This window comes from Amblyraja radiata, chromosome 1 (genome assembly GCF_010909765.2).
Source record: "Amblyraja radiata isolate CabotCenter1 chromosome 1, sAmbRad1.1.pri, whole genome shotgun sequence".
Classification (NCBI taxonomy): Eukaryota; Metazoa; Chordata; class Chondrichthyes; order Rajiformes; family Rajidae; genus Amblyraja; species Amblyraja radiata.
The window spans coordinates 160,218,314-160,240,166 of NC_045956.1; the positions used below are offsets into that span (position 1 = coordinate 160,218,314).

Here is a 21,853-nt window from a genome sequence, read left to right on the forward strand (position 1 = left end):
TAATTGCCAAATTGCTTGCTCAATATCCAAGATCGAATGAAGAGAAATATTCTCTGATTGAATATTCAGAAAAACTCTGATCTCTTGAACACTCCAGGCTTCAGTTGCTGCAGCCCGAGGGTCTGGAATTCCCTTCTAAATATCTCTAACCTCTCTTTCTTCCTTCAAGACACTCCTATAAACGTTTAACTTTGACCAATCCTTTGGTCATGTACTCTCCTTTGGCAAGTGTGTGTCAGACTTTGTTTGATAATACTTGTATGTTTTGCATTGCTGTTGTGCTCAACGTCACTAAGAGCAGGATGCCTCCAGTTGAAAGGGCTTTGCAGGAAAGGGAAATCCATTCCAATTTTGCCACCCAGCGTCAACAAAGTGCCTTTAGGTAAGGTGCAACACAGGTTAGAAGGCAGAGCTCTCTTTACTATAACCGCCTGGTCAGAAAGAGTGACGTTCATTATTCACTACTCAGGAGACACATGCAGAAATCAGAAGATAGCTGAAGATTGCATTTACTGATGCCACATTAATTGTGCTATGATGTTAAGGAGTACGTTACATGTAGAGCTAGTGCTATTTCTAATGGATAGCACTCAAACAAAAGCTTTCCACTGAATCTCGGTATATGTGACAATAATAAACTAAACTATACAAAGGATACAGCACAGAGGCATTCAGCTAAACATGCCGATGCCAGGAATCCACATACAGTATGTGTCAGATATAGATTAATGATCTGTGTACACTACGACATTGACATACTAAGGTTTGGGTATAGTGTGTTCATATTTAGGATAAAATTCCTCAAGGCACGTAACAAAGTCCAGGGAAAATCAATATGAAGATACACCCTCCAACCAATAAAGATTTAGAGATAACAATGTTGAGCAAAGATATTCATAAGCTACTAAAAGAAGTGAACATGCATGTTCAGAGTCATGCTACCAACAACATTTCTCACAAACTCTCATCTTCAAAAGACTATTTCACCAACTATGTGCATTAGTTTCAATTCTCACATTATGTTTTGTGTATGAAATGTCTGCTGTTAGCAGTTTTATGCTGTGGATTTCAATCATTGAATAAATACTCCCTCAGACTTCAGCTTTTAATAACACGAACTAAGTAATCATCAACCTTGCCTCTCAAAGGTTCAGGAAAAAAAAGACCACATTCCTTCCCTGTCCAACATGTGAATGAGCTCATATGCACTGGAAAACACAGAGCCATTCAAACCGACATTGTTTGGAAGTAAAGTCGCGATTCCCAAACATCTTCAGGCTTGCAGCGTAGATCACATTAATATCAAGAGAAAACTCTGTGGAGACGATTCACATGCTGCGGAACAACTCAGAACAATTAAAGGAAGTAAGTCTACAAAATATTTCCTTCCGAACACAACCAAGTTAATCATTTTGTGTTGTTCTCTGCATTGAGTTTTCTTGGAAGGTTCCTTTAAAGAGTCAGTATGCTCCTGTATTGTGAACCATAATGACTTTGAGACAGGGATGTATATTTTGAATGATCTTTTTACATAAATCGTGGATCCCCAGCACAGAAACAGGCCATTTGACCCAATAGTCCAGTCCAATAAAATCCAGTGAGAATATCTCTTCCCAAACTACTTTTCACCTCACCAATCATCCTTTTACCGTCTCATATTGTACTGGCTTTTCTTTCCGGTTCTGAATAAAGAATTCTCAAGGGAATAATTACAACAGAGATCAGAAGTTCAATGGTTAAGTTATAGTCCTAGAGGCTGGAGTTTTAATCATAGATCTAGAAACAATTGTTTCAATTCAATCTCGAGAGATGAGGAATTAAATGAAACAATTTTTTTTCAAAAGCTAGTCACAGTAACCAGACAAATTCCTATTAAAAACCCATTCATCTTTTTAACTTCTTGAATCAAATTAGCAGAGCACCAACAATTCTAGACCCTTGTTATAAAGAACTGGAACTTCTCCAGTTTACTAGTATGGAGCGTATAATCACCTGACTGATTCCCAAGATGCTTGGACTGAGAAATAGAGGTTGGAACAATAGCATTTATGTATGCTAGAGTTTAGAAGAACGAATGGGGACGTTTTCAAACGTTCAAAATCTTGATGGGACTGCCCAGACCAGACACAGAAAGGATAATCCCTCTGGTGAGGAAGTCTAGAACAGGCCAAGGACATGGGGTAGGTTTTAATGTAACTGTGATGAGGAGAAATGTTGTCACCCAAAGTGTGGTGAACCTATCGAACTCTTACTACAGAAGACACTTGAACACATGTCAATAAATATATTGCAGGAATTCGATATGGTTCTGATGACTGAAGAGATCAAAGCATGAAAACAGGAACAAGACACAGCTAAACTTTAATAATCCACTATCTGATTCAAGATTCTCGAGGAAAGGTCATAAGATTTTAAAAGATTACAGAGATAGATCTGGATAGAATCGAAAGTTTAAAATCAAGGGGTTGTTACACAGAGCTAAATAACGTTTCCAACCACCAGGGAGAGATGGGTAAAACTGAGTTGGTGTATAGGCAATTATGTTGGATGATGTCAAGTGGAAACATGGAAAATGAGATTCTAGCCAGCAGTGTACAAGTCAAGTCTTGAGCTAACAATTGATTGATGGTCAGGAAAGAGTCAAACAAAGTTATCAAATGACAATTGGAGACATAGATCATGCATGTCCACTGCAAATTTTTGATATGTAACATTACCAACCAAGCCGATAGAGAATGGGCAACTGGAATTGAATTCTGTGGGCCAGAAAGGAAATCCGATTGCTGGAATCCAGTGGTTCCTGCCGGGAGCATTAGGTACATTAGTTGTTGACTGAACTCAGAAGAATGAAGCAGCAAAGATGCTGCTCCGTACTGGAAGGTTTGAGCATGCAAATCAGAATAACCACTCGATCTAAATGAAAATGATCACTTCTATGAGTTGGCGGAGAAGGATGATGGCAAAACCAAGCTCAGCAAGATACGGCTTGCCCATTGCTACAATTTTACAGCCCCGCCATCGTTGCTGCCAAGCAACTTCCTTGCATATATTCCTGTTTATACAATGTTTGCTTCCAGATAAACCAACACTGCTAAACCAACGTTCACATTCGGATACATATTCTAGAGGTTTGCGCAACCTTTTATTGCTTGGGTCAGTCCATCTCACCATCCTCTACAGCAGAAACATTTTGTAATAGTTTTTCCAGATACATTGGTCTTAAATATTTTTTTCTCCCCACGTTGTTCTGTACACCAGTTTTTATTGATTACAACTTGAAGTCCAACATCCTTCTGCTTTTCCACATCATCCAGTCTTTATTTATTTATTCACGGGCTTCACTGGCGTGGGCAATATTTTGTTCCCGTCCCCAGAGTGAAAGATTCCCGTCTACAATCAACATTAATGAACCAGTTGATCTTTATGTTCACTCTTACAAATTGAACCTTTTCATTTTGGATTAACTTATTTAGCCAAATTTACATTTATCAGCTGTTGTCATGGGACTGTTGTCTTTGGGTCGTTAGCGTAGGCCTATGAGTCATCAGTAAACATACCATGGTGCAACTACATTCTTCCCCAATTTATTCCCAGTCCAAAGTGTGCAAGTTAATTTTCAAAGGTAGACAAAAATGCTGGAGAAACTCAGTGGGTGAGGCAGCATCTATGGAGCGAAGGAATAGTTGACCCGAAACGTCACCTATTCCTTCACTCCATAGATGCTGCCTCACCCACTGAGTTTCTCCAGCATTTTTGTCTACCTTCGATTTTTCCAGCAAGTTAATTTTCAATGACACTAAACTTGTTGTCTTTACCATGATATTATTAATAACCTCTGGCATCTTTCCTTTGATCCTTCAAATTTATTATAGCTCCTCGTAAAGTGAATTTCTATTAAAACGAAAACAAAAACTATCCAATAATGCCAGGTGAGCAATTCAGAGATAAATGGTGAACAGCAATAAAATGTGTTCAAGCTGCTGCAATAAAAACAGAAAATGCTGGAAATACTCACCAGGTCAGGCAGCATCTGTGGAGAGATAAAGAGAATTCAAGTTTCAGGACAGTGACCTTTCATTAGAATTGGTAAAGTTAGAGATAAAACAGGTTCTAAGGTAGTGAGAAAAATTTAATGTGTGGTGGCGGTAGGCAAAAAGGCATGGCTACGGAACATTTGAGGAAACAAATGAAAGGTCAAAAGATGAAAATGGAAATAAGAGAATCATTATATCAAACTGCAAAAACTCAACACTATCTGAAGGTTGAAATATGTCTGGTTTAGACTAGAGGTACAAAAGTCTGACTTTACTTTGACTTCAAGTGGAAGTGAGTCAATATTAAAATAACGCAAGTGAGCAAATGTTTGTAAAAAAGAGTGTGGGCAGACTGTGGGGGGAGAGACGAGGGGATGGGGAGAGGCGAGGGGAGGGGGGGAGAAACGAGGGAGGGGGAGATACAAGGGAGGGGGGAAATGAGGGGAGGGGGGGAGAGACGAGGGGAGGGGGAGAAATGAAGGGGGGGAGACAAGGGGAGGTGGTTGAGGCGAGGGGGAGGCGAGAGGCGAGGGGACGGGGAGAGGCGAGGGGAGGTGGGGAGAGGCGAGGGGAGGGGAGGTGAGACGAAGAGGGGAGGGGAGGTAGGAAGAGGCGAGGGGAGGTAGGGAGAGGCGAGGGGAGGGGAGGAGAGACGAAGAGGTGAGGGGAGGGGGAGGAGAGGGGAGGGGAGGAGGGCGAGGTGAGGGGGAGACGAAGGGGAAGCAAGGCGAGGAGGCGAAGGGAGAGCCGAGGGGAGTGGGGAGAAACAAGGGGGGGGGAAGAGACGAGATACTGGGAGGAGGAGACAAAGGGAGATGGAGGGGGGCAAAGCAAGGAGGAGAGGGAGGGGCGTGTGAGAACTGAGGGAAGAGAAGGCGAGGAAGTGGGGGGAGGAAAAGGCAAGTGAGAAGGAAATGAAAAAGAAACAAACAAGTAAATAACAGCAAACAAAACATCAAAGGACTGAGAAAGCTTGAAATGGGATGGCAAAAATGTAATTGCAAGATAGACACAAAATGCTGGAGTAACTCAGTGGGACCGGCAGCATCTCAGGAGAGAAGGAATGGGTGACGTTTCGGGTCAGAGTCTGAAGAAGGGTCTCGACCCGAAATGTCACCCATTCCTTCTCTCCAGAGATGCTGGCTTTTTGGGTCTATCTTTGATTTAAACTAGCATCTGCAGTTCTATCCTGCATATGTTAAAGAACAATCCTGGAATAGACAATAGGGTTAAAAAGCATGGACACAGGCCCTCTGCCCCAACTCATGCATGCTGACCAAATTGCCCATCTAAGATAGTCCCATTTGGTTTAGGTTTATTATTGTTATATAAATTGGTGGACAAATGGCAGAAATAGTATAATTCGAGCAAGTGTCAGGTGCTCCACCTTGGGAGTCAAATGCAAGGCCCTGGAAAGTTATCAACCCAATATGTTATTAAGACCGCTAATACCTCTGATTTGGTAATTTGAATATGGGCCAAGACATCACAACTCAAAAGTCAAGGCGGAAGAAAAAGTTAATCTCAGCTCCAGAAATTCCGGACCCTTAGTTTTGGGACCAAGGCTCTATAATTAGCTTTGTTTCCTTCTCAGAGGATACTGCAGAAACACACACACACATTATTAAGGAAACACTATTGTCACTGTGAAGGAACTGTTTCTGCAAACAGCCTTCCTTTAACCCTTTTGGAAAGTGGGGTTACTGCCATTGAGATGCACTGAATTCCAAAAACAAACACAAATAAACTCATTGTGTTGCTATTTCTCTGAAACACCACAAATGACTTCCACAATACAGCATACATCAGGAAATACGATGAAATGTGAAGGCAACTAAGTTGAAAGATTGTTGGAGATGATGACACGATTATCATGTTTGTTATTTCTCTGTATATATTGCTCACTGAAAGACGACAGACAGCTAATTGAAAGTGAGATAAGGAGATAAAACTAGCAGGATACGTGGCCACAGTCTTTACATCTCAGCCATTCACGAAAACAGCAAGGAACTTTTCTTACCTAATTTTGCGAACAGGACATCATTCTCCCAGAGCATATTTGATCAACTGAGGCCCAAGTTATGCCAGTTCAGACACAATAAAAATGTGATAGTTTTACTCATTTTATGGGGGCGTGCTGGTGACAGCAATAATATATGAGATAGGCATTGCATAGGCAAAGTACTAACTAATCCAAGTTAGTTTCCATGATGGAGTCAACATTATTTAAAATAGGTCTACTTAAACACCACCACCATTCTTTTTAGATTTCAGGTGAACAGCTCCAGATCTATTAGAGCATCAGGTTTGTTGTTATGCTGTAATGAATGACACCAAGCACCAGCAGATGGCAATGCATCCTCATAAAGACCCACTTTCACAATAGAATTATTTTTTATGGAAAAAAGTTAACAATTTTGTCGTTATAAACCTTCTATCTTAACCTTCTATTCATGCTGTTTAAATCACACTCAGCTAACAGCTCCCTTGCTGAATCCTACCAACTTGGGTCAAACTACCTAATACACAATATAACAGTATTCAATTCAATAATAAGTTCTGGACTGTTAACTTATTTTTCTTTTAATTTTATGATTGTAGATGACAGGAAAGAGGTAGAGAACAATGTCAGTACAATAAACTCTCCTTCAATGCCAGCAAGACGATGGAACTGGTTAGATTTGAGGAAATGCGGGGGATACATGCCTAACCAGCATCAACGGCTGAGAGCTTCAGGTTCCTTGGAGCCAATATCATCATTGATCCGTCATAGACCAACCACATTGAAGTGACAGCCAACAGCCAGGAGACTGAACAAATACCGCACGTCTCCAATGACCCGTACAAAATTTAAGACAGAGAAAAGTGAGGCGTTGCAATTTGGGAAGTTTAACCTGTGCAGGACCTACACAATGAATGGTAGGGCTCTGGGGAATGTTGTAGAGCAGAGGGATTTAGGAGTGCAGGTGCATGGTTCCTTGAAGGTAGGTAGGGTGGTCAACAAGGCTTTTGGCACATTAGCCTTCATCCCAAAAGATTTAATTTTATAAATCCATAATGGGGAAAAAGGAGAGTGGGACCTTTCAGGAATCAAAGAGCCACAGGAGATGGTCAAGGTCCGTAATGCGTCTTTCTCCTCTGTATTAACCGAGGAGAAAGACAGTAGGACGGAGGAAATTAGAGCAGTCTTTGGAAGTGTCATGAGAGCAGTCAGGAAGTACTGTCGAGGAAGTACTGAAGGTACTGTCGTGTTTGAAGATAGACAAATCTCCGGGACCTGATCAGATATATCCAAGGACAATGCAGGAAACTAGAGAGCAAATAGCGGGAGCCCTGGTTGAGATTTATGAGTCGTCCTTAAATACAGGAGAGGTGCCAGAGGATTGGTGGGTGGCAAATGTTGTGCCTCTTTTCAAGAAGGGCTGCAGGGAAAATGCTGGGAACTAGAGGCCAGTGAACTTGATATCTGTAGTTGGTAACTTGCTGGAGAGTATTCTGAGGGATAGGATATACAGGCATTTAATGGGCAAGGGCTGATTAGGGATAGTCAGCATGGTTTTGTATGTGGGAGGTCATGTCTCACAAATCTGATTGATTATTTTGAAGTCGTGAGCAAAAAGGTTGATGAGGGCAGAGTTGTAGATGTTGTGTACATGGACTTCAGTAAGGCGTTCGACAAGGTGCCGCATGGTAGGCTGCTCTTGAAGGTTAGATCGCATGGGATCCAAGTAGAAATAGCTGAATGGATAACAAATTGGCTCCACGGAAGGAAGCAGAGGGTAATGGTGGAAGGTTGCTTCTCAGAATGGAGGCTTGTGACTAGTGGTGTGCCTCATGGTTCGGTATTGGGCCCGTTACTGTCTGTCATCGACATCAATGATTTGGATGAGAACATACAGGGCAAGATTAGCAAGTTTGCTGATGATTCAAAAGTGGGTGGTTTTGCAGATAGTGAAGATGGTTGTGAATGATTGCAGCAGGATCTGGATCGATTGGCCAGGTGGGTGGAGGAATAGTTGATGGAATTTAATACACAGAAGTGTGAGGTGTTGCATTTTGGGATTTCAAACAAAGGCAGGACCTACATAGTAAATGGTAGGACTCTGGGTAGTGTTGTAGAGCAGAGGGATCTAGGAGTACAAGTGCATGGTTCCTTGAAGGTCGAGTCACAGGTAGAGAAGGTGGTCTAAAAGGCTTTTGGCACTTTGGCCTTCATCAGTCAGAGTATTGAGTATAGAAGTTGGGAGGTCATGTTGCAGTTGCATAAGGCGTTGGAGAGACCGCATTTAGAATATTTTGTTCAGTTCTGGGCACCATGTAATAGGAAAGATGTTGTCAAGCTTGAAAGGGGTCAGAAAAGATTTACGAGGATGTTGCCAGGACTAGAGGGGTTGAGCTTTTGGGAGAGGTTGAGTAGGCTGGGTCTCGATTCCATGGAGCGTAGGAGGATGAGGGGAGATCTTATAGAGGTGTATAAAATCATGCGGAATAGATGCATCCTCTTGCCCAGAGTAAGTGAATCGAGGACAAGAGAACATAGGTTTAAGGTGAAGGAGAAAAGATTTAAGAGGAATCTGAGGGGTATCTTTTTCACAAAAAGGGCGGTGTGGGTATGGAACAAGCTGCCAGAGGAGGTAGTTGAGGCAGGGACTGTGCCAACGTTTAAGAAACAGTTAGACAGGATGGATAGTACAGGTTTTGAGGTATATGGGACAAATGCGGGCAGGTGGGACTAGTGCAGCTGGGATATGTTGGTCAGTGTGGGCAAGTTGGGCCGAAGGCCTATTTCCACACTGTATCACTCTGTGACTCTAACTTCTACAGATGAACCTTAGAAAGCACTGTCCGGTTGCATCACAGCTTGGTTTTAGGAAAAGCTCTGCCTAAGACCACAAGAAATTGCAGAAAGTTGTGATGCAGCCCACTTCATCACACAGACCAGACTCCCCACCACTAATTCCATGTATATTTAACGCTGCCTCGATAAAGCAGCCTTCAAAATCAAATAAGGTAATTTCTTCTTCTCTCTGTTCGCAACGGACAGAAGGTACAGAAGCTTGAGAGTGTGCACCACCAGATTGTATCTATATATAGTAATATCTGATTTGATTGGATACGATAGAAAACTAACTCTTTCACTGTACCTTGGTACATGTGACAATAATAAATTAAATACAGTAAACCCTCGTTTTAAAGGCCCACATTATAATGGACCTGCCCTTGTCACCCGAGGCTCGCACTATCTCCCCGGCCGCTTGCAGCCCCAGCTTCCGCCGCCATCCCCAGCATGTTAGGTGCATCAGCGAGTCCATCTTCACGTCTGTAGCTGCTTACGATGTAGCTCCTGGGGACTACACTTTTCTTCAGGCCCATCCTCATTCATTTCCTTCCCCGGACAGATCAACTGTGACTAACCTCTCTCGCACACCTGGCACCACCTCCATTTGCATCAGTGTTTATTTTGATGAGATATTCTCTCCACATCATCCCTCACCTTCCCTGAAACTTAAATAATGCCTGATTTATAACTTATTTTCGTTCTGAGGAATGGTCATTAACCTGAAACTTTAACTTTCCTTCCCTCTCCTTGGATGCTGCCTGACATGCTGAGCATTGCTGGCATTTTCATCTGTATATGTTACTTAAATATTTTGGAATCAATACAGCAGATTAACATATGGAGTGACTGAAATAGAGACACTAAGCCATGGTTATCTGAAGAAGATAGAAAATATTGGAGTGCCAAGGAATAAGGCAAAAAGAAAATCTGTGACAGACTTTCATTTTAAGGGAAGTTCACTTTCACTGTCTGGGGCATTGAATTCAAGAGCAGAAACTTCTTACAGCAGGCATGCCCTGTGCTTTGGTGAGACCACACCATGAACAAAGTGTGCAGTTTTGATCTCAACTGAGTAAGAATATTCTTGCTGCGGAGCGTAGCGAAGGTTACCCAGATTGATTCCCAAGATCACCACTGATGTATAAAATAGAGAATTGGGCAATAGGCAATAGACAATAGGTGCAGGAGTAGGCCATTCGGCCCTTCGAGCCAGCACCACCATTCAATGTGATCATGGCTGATCATCCCCAATCAGTACCCCGTTCCTGCCTTCTCCCCATATCCCCTGACTCCACTATTTTTAAGAGCCCTATCTAGCTCTCTCTTGAAAGCATACAGAGAACCTGCCTCCACCGCCCTCTGAGGCAGAGAATTCCAGACTCACCACTCTCTGTACCACAACTGGGCATATATTTGTTATATAAGAATATAACACACATATACTGTATAAGAGTGAATGGCAACCTCACAAAACTTATGAAATCCTGATACAACTGTTCTCTCTGTGGCTGCATGGGTTTCCCCCTGCATCCAAGACATGTGAGTTGGTCAGTAATTGGTCACTCTAAGTTGTTCTTAGTGCGCAGGTGTATGGTAGAATCTGCAGAAAACTAATAAGAAAATGGGGAGAATTAATTTGGATTAACGTGAGATTAATCTAAATGGGTTTTGTGGGTTGAAGGGCCCGTTTCTTTGCTGTAGCCGTGTATGACGAGACTATATGCAGGAATGTTGGTTCTAATTGTGGCTACATCACTGTCTAAACATAGGAGGTAAGCCACTTAGGAATGCGATGAAGCAAAAATTCATCAAAAAAGCTGGTGAATTTGGAGATAAATTGAAATATAGGACTGAATATTGCTCCAAGAACTAAAGAAACCAAGGGATAGGGAGATAGAGTAGGAGCTGGTACCACATTTGGATGACAGCTTTGATCACAATTGATCGCAGAATAAGGCTAAATGGTCTACTCTTTTAGTTTTTAGAGATACAGTGTGAAGCAGCCCCTTCAGCCCACCAAGTCCACTTCGCCCAGCGATCACCTATACACGCTAGTTCTATCCTGCACACTAAGGAAAATTTACAGAAGCCAATTAACCTACAAACCCGCACGTCTTTGGAATGTGGAAGGAAACTGGAGCAGGTCACACGGAAAGTGAACAAACTCCGTACAGGCTGCACCCGTAGTCAGGATCGAACCTGGGTCTCTGGCACTGTAAAGCAGCAAATCTACTGCTGCGTCATCCAACTCCTGTTAATATCTTTATTTTTATGTCGGGAATTTGTGGAATGAAAAAACAAGAGGGAATGAAGTCAGGCTGGTGAAAGGTGAGGAGTATGGATTTAGAGATGGAGCAAGAATTAGGTTGTGGAGGGTGGGTGGTGGAAAGGGTAGGTTCACTGAAGAGGTCCTCAGAGAAACACAAGAATTGTAAAGAGAAATAATGATAAGAATATACAATGGAAAATATGAAAAATCAGCTATGTTTAAGTACAGGCAAGATGGATATACTTCAACAGGGGCGACACGGTGGCGCAGTGGTAGCTGCCTTACTGCGCTTGCAGCACCGGAGACCCGGGTTAGATCCTGACTATAGGTTCTGTCTGTACGGAGTTTGTACGTTCTCCCCGTTACCGTATGGGTTTTCTCCGAGATCTTCGGTTTCCTCCCACACTCCAAAGACGTACTGGTAAGTAGGTTAATTGGCTTGGTGTAAGTGTAAATTGTCCCTTGTGCGTGTAGGATAGTGCTAATGTGCGAGTCACGCTGGTCGGCGCGGACTAGGTGGGCCTAAGGGCCTGTTTCTGCGCTGCTGTATCCCTAAACTAAAAAATCAAAAAAAGATCCAGCCTTTTACATTTATAGCAGTAAAAATAAGGTGAGGTAGGATCCCCGGGGTATTTCCAATGGAGAACAAGAAGTGCTGGAGTAAAACAAAAAACATGTTGGCTGGGGTAATTCAATGAAAGGAATTATATACTTTCATTTAAAAAAAAACTATTATTATATTCAGGATGGAAGTAGACTTGGTATAGGGCAAGACAAAGATCAGGGCCAAGATTTGAAAGGAAAGCTTTTACACTTTTCTATGCAAGAAATTAATTGAATTTCTATTACTAAATATAAGCATAACAGACAAACAGTATTAATAAGCCTATCTGGACAGTAATACCTCAGGAGTATTGTGTGAAGTACTGAGCTCCATGCTACAGAAGAATATCACCATTTTAGGCAGAGTATAACTATGAATGCTTTGAGTAAACTAAAAAAGCTTGAAATGGTTTGAACAATCTGGACTAATGAGATTTAGTGGACATATTGTGGGCGGCACGGTGGCGCAGCGGTAGAGTTGCTGCCTTACAGCGCTGGAGAGCCGGGTTCGACCCCAACTACGGATGCTGACTGTATGGAGTTTGTACGTTCTTCCCGTGACTACGTGGGTTTTCTCCGCGATCTTCGGTTTCCTCCCGCACTCCAAAGACATGTAGGTTAATTGGCTTGGTGTATGTGTAAATTGTCCCTAGTGTGTGTAGGATAATGTTAAAGTGCAGGGATCGCTGGTCGGTGGGCTGAGCGGCCTGTTTCCGCGCTACATCTCTAAACTAAACTACACAACTCCTTATTCACAGTTTGGGGCCAGAATTAAGTGCAATTGCATAACACTATAACGTTGGAGAGACGGGCCAATATTCCCTAGGTCCGAAAACATAGTAACACTCAGGCTTGAATTCGTAAGTTTCTATGAAATTATGGCTCATACTTTAGGAATTCAGAATACAAAAGTATGTCACATACTTAGACAATTGCTTTTACAATTGGGAAAACTAGAGAGGCTTGATCATTCTCCGGAGATTCTGCTGGGAATTATTTATGTCGCTATCAGATGGACAAACCCAGGCTTGGCTGCAATGCCAACATTCTCTCCTTCCTCATACTTGATGGATGTCTGAAAGAAATGTATCGACTCAGGCCGAATGGTTTGAAAAGTGTAGGAGGCATAGCTCCTATTTTTAACACATTTTTTAACAATCCATACAAATGTTCATCATGAATTTTCACATCTTTAACTAACAGGGTCCATTTACAAATATATATATATATTTAAAGCTAAAATAGAGCACAAATGTGAAGCTTTAAGTCAACCAACCATTATAATCAATTTGAGAATTGCAAGTTTTGAATAATTGCTAGTAAATAGTCTTTCCTATCCAGTGAAAGGCTAGTCAATAAAATGTTACGTACGAGGTACAGTAACAAGACGCACATAGCGATAATGGAAATTTACAGACACTGCATTTTAAATAAATATAAAATAAACATATCAATATAAATCACATGCTCAAGTCAGAGAAATCAGTTGTTAATGACCTGAGTAAATCTCAAGGGAATGGCTTGAGCCGAACAAAGTGCAACACCGTCTCTGACCGGTGACCCCAGTGGAGTTCACAAGAATGGAGCCTGGAGCTGTGACGTGCCTCAGCCACACATCCCTTTCACAATGGAAGGAAGAGGGTGTGGGAGGAGTGCTGCGACGTGCTGACCCTTTATATTGTTGCTTGGCAAGAGAATAGTGTGCTTCCAGCCAAGAACTATTTCATTAACAAGTTTTTTTGACTCGCTTAAGTGACCGTGTCATATTGTGTGCAGACAGAAAGTCAGGGAGAGTGGCATCATTTGCAGGTACCTGTGGCGCTGCACGTAGACGCTTATCTGAGTCGGATTCTTGAAACCCAAAGATAAACAGTGGAGCAGCATATTTGTGAAAAATAGCTTAAAAAAAAAATGAAGCTGGGGTGGGGTTGGACATGGGATAAAGAGTTGGAAGATTAACTTAATTTCACGGTGGATATACTAATGTTTGAATAGAATAGAATAGAATAGAATAGAATAGAATAGAATAGAATGCAATTTATTGTCATTCAAACCTAGGTTTGAACGAAATATCATTTCTACAGTTTAACATTACAACACAATCCAAGACCCACACTTAATACACACTGAGGTGTTTTGTTGAGGACTAAAGGTCCATTTTCAATAACATTATTCACCGATGCTGGAAATGGGTGAGATCTTCGATAAATATTTCTTCCCTGTGCAGACTTGTGAACTTGTGATGTTAATGGGGATCTTGGGGATGGTCCACATGACTGTAGGAGGAGGAGATGGATGTCTTAAAATGAATGAAAATAGATACAGTTGCATCAGAGAGCAGTGCTGAGCTACTATCTACCTCTTTGATGACCCTGGGACTGACTGGCCTTGATCAGACTTTGCTGGCTTTACCTTGCACTAAACGTTATCCCCTTATCATGTATCTATATACTGTAAATGGATCAATTGTAATCATGTATTGTCTTTCTGCTGACTGGTTAGCACGCAACAAAAGCTTTTCACTGTACTTCGGTACACGTGACAATAAACAAGACTAACTAACATTTCTGGGGCCATATCAAGTTTATTTAAGAACACTGAGGGAAGCTGGAGAAGACTGTATTAAATGACATTAGTACAAAAACACAACTAGAAAAACAAGTACATGGTAGTAGTTAACATATTCAAGAACCTTGTCTCTCTCTCCCCCCCCCCCCCCCCCCCCCCCCCCCCCCCCCCCCCAGGTCATTCGCTCTACATCCCCACTCCCCACAGGCAGAAGATAAGATTGAGAGCATGCACCATCAGACTCAGAAACAGCTTCTTCCCATTATCTGCAATGGTCCTTCCTTAAGTTAGGGTATAGTCCTGATTTTCAAACCTACTTCATTGAGGGCACTGGACTTTTTCTCTGTAACTGTTATGCTACACTGTTGAAAAACTATATTCTGCGCTCTGGCAACTTTCTCTTTACACTACCTATTGTACTTGTGTGTGGCTTCATTGTATTCATGTATAGTATGATCTGATTTGACAGCACACACACAAAAGCTTTTCACTGTAGGACACAAAGTGCTGGATTAACTCAGCAGGTCAGGCAGCATCTATGGAGAACATACACAGGTGGCAATAGACAATAGACAATAGGTGCAGGAGTAGGCCATTTTACCCTTCGAGCCAGCACCACCATTCAATATGATCATGGCTGATCATCCCCAATCAGTACCCCGTTCCTGCCTTCTCTCCATATCCCCTATCTAGTTCTCTCTTGAAAGTTTCCAGCGAACCGGCCTCCACCACCCTCTGAGGCAGAGAATTCCACAGACTCACAACTCTCTGTGAGAAAAGGTGTTTCCTCGTCTCCATTCCAAATGGCTTACCCCTTAATCTTAAACTGTGGCCCCTGGTTCTGGACTCCCCCAACATCAGGATCATGTTTCCTGCCTCTAGCTTGTCCAAACCCTTAATAATCTTATATGTTTCAATAAAATTCCCTTTCATCCTTCTAAACTCCAGAGTATACAATCCCAGCCGCTCCATTCTCTCAGCATATGACTGGCCCGCCATCCTGGGAATTAACCGTATAAACCTACGCTGCACTCCCTCAATAGCAAGAATGTCCTTCCTCAAATTAGGGGACCAAAACTGCACACAATACTCCCGGTGTGGTCTCACTAGGGCCCTAGAGTAGCAATGTTACAAAATTTTGAGATTTTAAAAATCAAGTCTGTAATTTATCCCATCAGATAAAGCATAAAAATAAGTTTAATTTGACACCTAATTCACTTTCATATCTCAAGTATTTAAAAAGTTATGGCCATTTTCATACTCGGAAATGAGCATCTTGTTCCCTATTGATTTTCTATGGACATAACAAAAAAGTTGTGATCGTGAACAGTCAAAAGCCCATAACTTTCTTAAAAATTAAGAGAACTGAATGAAATTTTCAGTTATCATAGATTGAAGCATTCTGAAACAAATATAAAATAATCTTACTTGGATGACCTGAAATTAAAGCATATAATTAGTTAGTTACCTAATTGTAGCTAATTTCAGACTTCAATTACTAGATCTCAACATCTATCCATTTCTTAATAAATGATTAACATTTTTAAATAGCCTAAATGTCCAAATAATATTCACAAATAATTCACAATAAAACATGATTTTAAAATCTCATTTACATTAATTTATAGGCCAAATGGAAGGAATTCAGTGTTCAATTGCTGTAAATAAATGCCCATTTAAATCAGCTTTCTAGCGGGATCCTGTGGAACGCGCTGGTTTAGAACGTTCACATTGCGGTAGATTTGTGCCTCAAATGCCGAGAAAAATACTGCGCGATATAATGGGCCCAAATTGAGCTACTCGCAATATTAAATTTTGTATAAAAGGATCTTTAGAAGCCCTTTTGAATGTAAAAATATACAACCTACCTTCTGCTATTTTCTTTATGAGACTCTGCGGTTGCTGACGGTCGCGGGTTTAAAGATTGATTTTTAAACTACTATAACTATTATTCAAGGCCTTTAAACCTAATAATAGCTTTTGCGACGGGGTCTATCAGCGATTTTTCGTTAATAATTAACTAGGCTGAACATTTTCGATTGGAACAGCTTAGAGAAAATCGCGTTTTAAACCCGCCCCCTCTAAACGGCGCCAAAATCGCGCACAACCTCAGCGGCAGATCTTCAACGACGCTTCAGGTAGGCTTTGCAACATACCTACCTAGAGTTTAGAAGAATGAGGGGCGACCTCATTGAAACATACAGAATAGTGATAGGCTTGCATAGAGTGGAGTTAACATATTCAAGAACCTTAACATATTCAAGAACTAGTGGAGAGGATGTCACCACTAGTGGGAGAGTCTAGGACTAGAGGTCACAGCCTCAGAATTATAGGACGATATTTTAGTTTTCTTATGAATATTCACCTACTCCAAATGACTTTTATGACAAGATCTCAAAAATGTCTTCACTACTTGAAAATTGTAAAACGGCAAGTGCTGGAAATATGATGCAAGAACAAGAAATGCTGAAAATGTTCAACAGGGCAGGCAGTAGCTGTGAAAAGAGAAACAGAGTTGGTTTCAGGTCCAAGAATCTTTGTCAGGACAGAGAGAGAGGGAAAAGAAATAGACCTTATGTTACAAAGAAAATGGGAGCAGGATGGTGGGTGACAGGCTTAGAAACAAGGCTTCTGTTTCTGCATCGCTTCTGAAAACTGAACACTAGTGTGCCAGTAGACAAAAGTGCTGGAGAAACTCAGCGGGTGAGGCAGCATCTATGGAGCGAAGAAAATAGGCAATGTTTCGGGTCAAAACTCTTCTTCAGACCCGAAACGTTTCCTATTTCCTTAGCTCCATAGATGCTGCCTCACCCGCTGAGTTTCTCCAGCATTTTTGTCTACCTTCGATTTTCCAGCATCTGCAGTTCCTTCTTAAACAACTAGTGTGCCAATAATGAGTCAAGGGTATTTGTCAAATGTCCAAGATCATAAGGTCATAAGGAATAGTAGAACTCCGCCATTCAGTCATGGCTGATCGTTCTCTCCCTCCTAACCCCATTCTCCTGCCTTCTCTCCATAACCTCTGATACCTGTACTGATCGAGAATCTATCTATCTCTACCTTAAAAATATCCACTGACTTGGCTTCCACAGCTTCTGTGGCAAACAATTCCACAGATTCAACAGTGCCGAAAAACACTCATCATAGGTTAACCTACTCATTCCTGGGATCATTCTTGTAAACCTCCTCTGGACCCACTCCAGAGCCAGCACATCCTTTTCCCAGATATGGTGTCCAAAATTGGTGACAATTACAATAACAATAACATTCTCACTTGCAGCAGCACAACATGTACACTGTTAACAATGTAATCAACAGCTCAGTATACATACACACACACACATACACACTCACATAAACATACACACACATACTGTACATACACACATATACATGCATCTACACACACAAACATACATACACACATATACACACACACACATATATACACACACTCACATAAACATACACACACACACATACATACACACATATACATACATCTACACAAACAAACATACATACACACATATATATACACACAGATATGTGCACAGAAAACAGAAAACAATAATAGTGCAATAATAACAATCATAGTCAATGTGGTTTAGAGCTTATTGGAGGTTGTAATGTTTAATAGCCAAATAGCTGTAGGGAAGAAGCTGATCCTGAACGTTAGTTTTCAGGCTCCTGTACCATCTTCCCGATGGCAGGGATGAAATTAGTGCGTGGCCAGGGTGGTGTGAGTCTCTGATGATGCTGGCTGCGTTTATGAGGCAGCGACTCCTGTAAATTCCTTAGATGGTGGGGAGGTTATCATCTTTGCATTTACATTTGGTTTCTCCAGTGCAAAAGCAAGTACATTGTGAATACTGAACTGAAGGAAGTGCAAGTAAATCACTACATTAATCACAGCCGCCGAGAAGGAAGAATGCAAGGCATAAGTTTTCTGCCTACTACAGCTGCATGGGAGGTGTTGTCATAAGGGGAGTGGTTAAGAGGAGTGGTTAAGAAGGATGGAAGGGCAGGAGGCCAAGTCAATGGATGTTTTTAAGGCAGACAGATAGATTCTTGATTACGGGTGTCAGTGGTTATGGGAGAAGGCAGGAGAATGGGGTTAAGAGGGAAAGACAGATCAGCCATGATTGAACGGCGGAGTAGACTAGATGGGCCGAATGGCCTAATTCTGCTCCTATCACTTATGACTAGGCCAGGAAGTTGCAAAGGCAATGGTCTTTAAAAAATGCTGATAGGTAAAATCAAAGTCTGTTGATGTTTCTTTTGTTGATGGTGGGAAAATTTGCCAAGGATAGTCTAATGAATGCAGAAGATAGAGGGGGAAGACGAGGACCAGGGGAATTCTATCCTTGCGCCGACGAGGAGGAGAGGGGGTGACAGCAAAGGTGGAGGCAACAGGTGAGTGGTAGGAAAGCAACAATTCATTCAAACTTCATCCAATCCAGTGTGCAGTTCTCAGTGTTCACAATGTGACCGTCTCTACATTGGAGAAACACAGATTGGATGGCCATTTTGCAATTTGTAAATAACTTCTATTTGCCAATGCTGATAAAAGTACCTTGAAACATAGCTCCGTTTCTCTTTCCATGAATGCCATCTGCCCTGCTGTGTGTTTCAAACATTTTCTGTTTTTACATTTTTATTCCAAGACTCGTAATTTTCTATTCATTTTAACATTTCAAGAGATTGAACTGAAGCTTAAAAGAATACAGTTACTTCTGTAAAATAAACTGGCTATTTTTTATTTTAGCTTTAGTAGCACTGAATGATGCCTTTCACCCATATATTTTGGTTCAAAATATATCAATACACAGTGAGATGCACATTAACCCATTGTGTGAAATTAGTTTTATACCTGCAATTAGTGTATTCACAGATCTGATATTTAGAGACACAAGAGACTGCAGATGCAGGAATCTGGAACATAAACAAACTGCTGGAAGAATTCAGCATCTGTGGTCATAGAGATCGTTGAAGTTTTGGGTAGTGCACCCTGCATCAGGCTCTTCCCCTGCACCCATGCACCCAACCACATTTTATCCCATTTTCCACCCGAACACCACCCTCTACCCTTCCCTTTCTCCTCTGCCCCCCCTCTCCTTTATTCTGCAAGCTCTCTTCTCCATCACTCGCTCCTGACCCTGCACCTGATCCTAGCACCAACCCCTGCCAGACTGAGGTCCTCTGACTGAGGTACCAAGGTTCCTACCTGCTTAAAAAGGACACAAACAATACATGCTCAGAAAGAAAGGTGCCCATGCCCATGAATAGAAAGGTGACATGCCTCAATTACCAGCTGGTGGCACTAACGTCAGTGGTGAAGTGCTTTGAGAGGTTGGTTATGATGCATATCAACTCTTGCCTTAGTAAGAACATGGATCTACTCCATTTCACCTACTGCTACAATAGGTCAATAGGAAATGCAATCTCGCTGGCTCGCCAATCTGTAATGCAACATTTGGACAGGATGTTTTTCATCGACTACAGCTCAGCGTTTAACACCATCATCCCTCCGAATTAATCGTCAAATGCAGAGAACCGAGTCTCTGTTCATCCCTACGTAATTGCATGTTCGACTTTTTCATCAGCAGACCACAATCAGTACGAATTGTCAACTTCCCTCTCGAAAACTGTGTGCTCAGTGCCCTGCTCTGGTCCCTCTATACCCATTACTGTGGCCAGACACAGCTTCATCACCACCTTTAAGTTTGTGCACACTTGGATGAATAATGGGTAACGATGAGTCAGAATACAGGGAGAAGACCAATAATCTGATTAAATGGTGCCAGAACAACAATATTGCTCTCAACATTAGCAAGAGCATGAAGTTGATGACTTAACAAAGGGAAAGCCGGGGATCAATGGACTCATCTTCATCGACAGGACGGCAAAGGAGAGAGTCAACAGCTTCAAGTTCTTGGGTGTGCATATCTCTGAAGATTTGAGCTGGTCCAAAGAATGCAGTTACAAAGAATGCTCATCAATGCCTCTACTGCCTTAGGAAATGTCGCCGAGTATTCTAATGGAACAGTTGAGAGGATTTTGACTGGCTGCATCATGGCCTGGTTCAGTAACTCTAACACCCAGGAATGAAGGAGGATACAGAGAATGGTGGACATTGCTGGTCCATTATATAGGTATGTTACAATACTTACCATCAGCGGCGCTGCAATTCTGCCACTGGCCGTGTGCGCGATTTTGGTGCGTTTGAGGGGGGGGGGGCGGGGTTAAAACGCGGTTTTCTGGTCCTGGTCCTGGATTATATTTTGTTGGAGTGCAAGCGTTTGCTAAAGAATCGTTCCGACGGCCGTTCTGTGTGTTTTAAAAAAAAATTCTGCTTCTGAAGCCGTCAACGCCGACAACGGGGCCGGATTTTACGTAGGGGACAGGTAAAAGAAATGGTTTATTTTTATGTATAAAAGTGTTTCTTAAGATGCATTTAATTCACATTTTAAGTTGCGAAACGGTGATTTTTTCCCCCGAACGAACCTGCAGTGTTTTTGCTGCCGATATGGGGAACTAAAATCACCGCAACCGCAACATTCCAATTGATCGCATTCCAGAAAAACCCACTCGCTAGCTGATTTAAATGGCCATTAATTTACAGGTATGAAACATTAAATTCTTTCCATTTGGCCTATAAACCCATGACAATGAGATTTAAAAATTATGTTATATTGTGAATTCTTGTGTGAATGTTATTTGGACACTTAGGCTATTTAAAAATGTGAATCTATTCTTAAGAAATTGATAGATGTTTAGATCTAGTAATTGAATTTTGTAATTAGCTACAATTAGGTAACTAATTATATGCTTTAATTTCAAGTCATCTAAGTAAGATTGTTTCATATTTGTTTCAGAATGCTTCAATCTATAATAACTGAAAATGTCTTTCAGTTCTCTTAATTTTTAAGAAATTTATGGGCTTTTGACTTCTCGATCACAGCTTTAATCACAGTTAAGTAAATGAAAAAGCAAGATGCTAATTTCCGAGTATGAAAATGGCCATAACTTTTTTAATACAGAAGATATGAAAGTGAATTAGGTGTCAAATTAAACTTCTTTTTATGCTTTATCTGATGGGATAAATTACAGACTTGATTTTTAAAATCTCAAAATTTTGTAACATTGCTACATTATAGGTACTGACCTCTCCACCATTGCAAATGCCTACTGGAAGCATTGCCTCAAAAAGCACCCAATATTATCAAAGGATGCACATCACCCCGGTATGTTCTCATTTCACTAATGCTTTGGGGAAGAACTACATGAGCATGAAAAACATGACCACCAAGTCTAAGAACAGCTTCCCAGCAACCACCACGCTCTTAAACACTGCACAACACTAACCTTTCTCAGTAACTGTGAAAATCTATGGACTGTGTTGTAGGTTCCACTATGGACTTCAGTTCTACATTATTACGGTTACCGAGTAGTACTGTTATTAATGTATTATATTTTTCATTACTCTATATATTTATTTGTGTGTGTTATTGTGGAATGGGCCTGTTTAGCTGCAGC

The 21,853-nt window shown here is 41.5% G+C and overlaps 1 protein-coding gene across 7 annotated transcripts in view; it reads right to left on the reverse strand.

Annotated features, from left to right (window-relative positions):
• The window catches only part of ctif (cap binding complex dependent translation initiation factor), a 183,994-nt gene that overhangs the window by 60,233 nt on the left and 101,908 nt on the right, over positions 1-21,853 (reverse strand). For 4 of the 7 annotated variants that reach the window (XM_033033767.1, XM_033033760.1, XM_033033730.1 and 1 more), the window contains one exon: positions 4,016-4,030. The exons of the other annotated variants lie outside the window; for them this stretch is intronic. In XM_033033767.1, the coding sequence (XP_032889658.1) occupies positions 4,016-4,030 (15 nt within the window). The remainder of the gene's footprint in view (positions 1-4,015; positions 4,031-21,853) is intronic. 7 annotated transcript variants of the gene reach the window in all.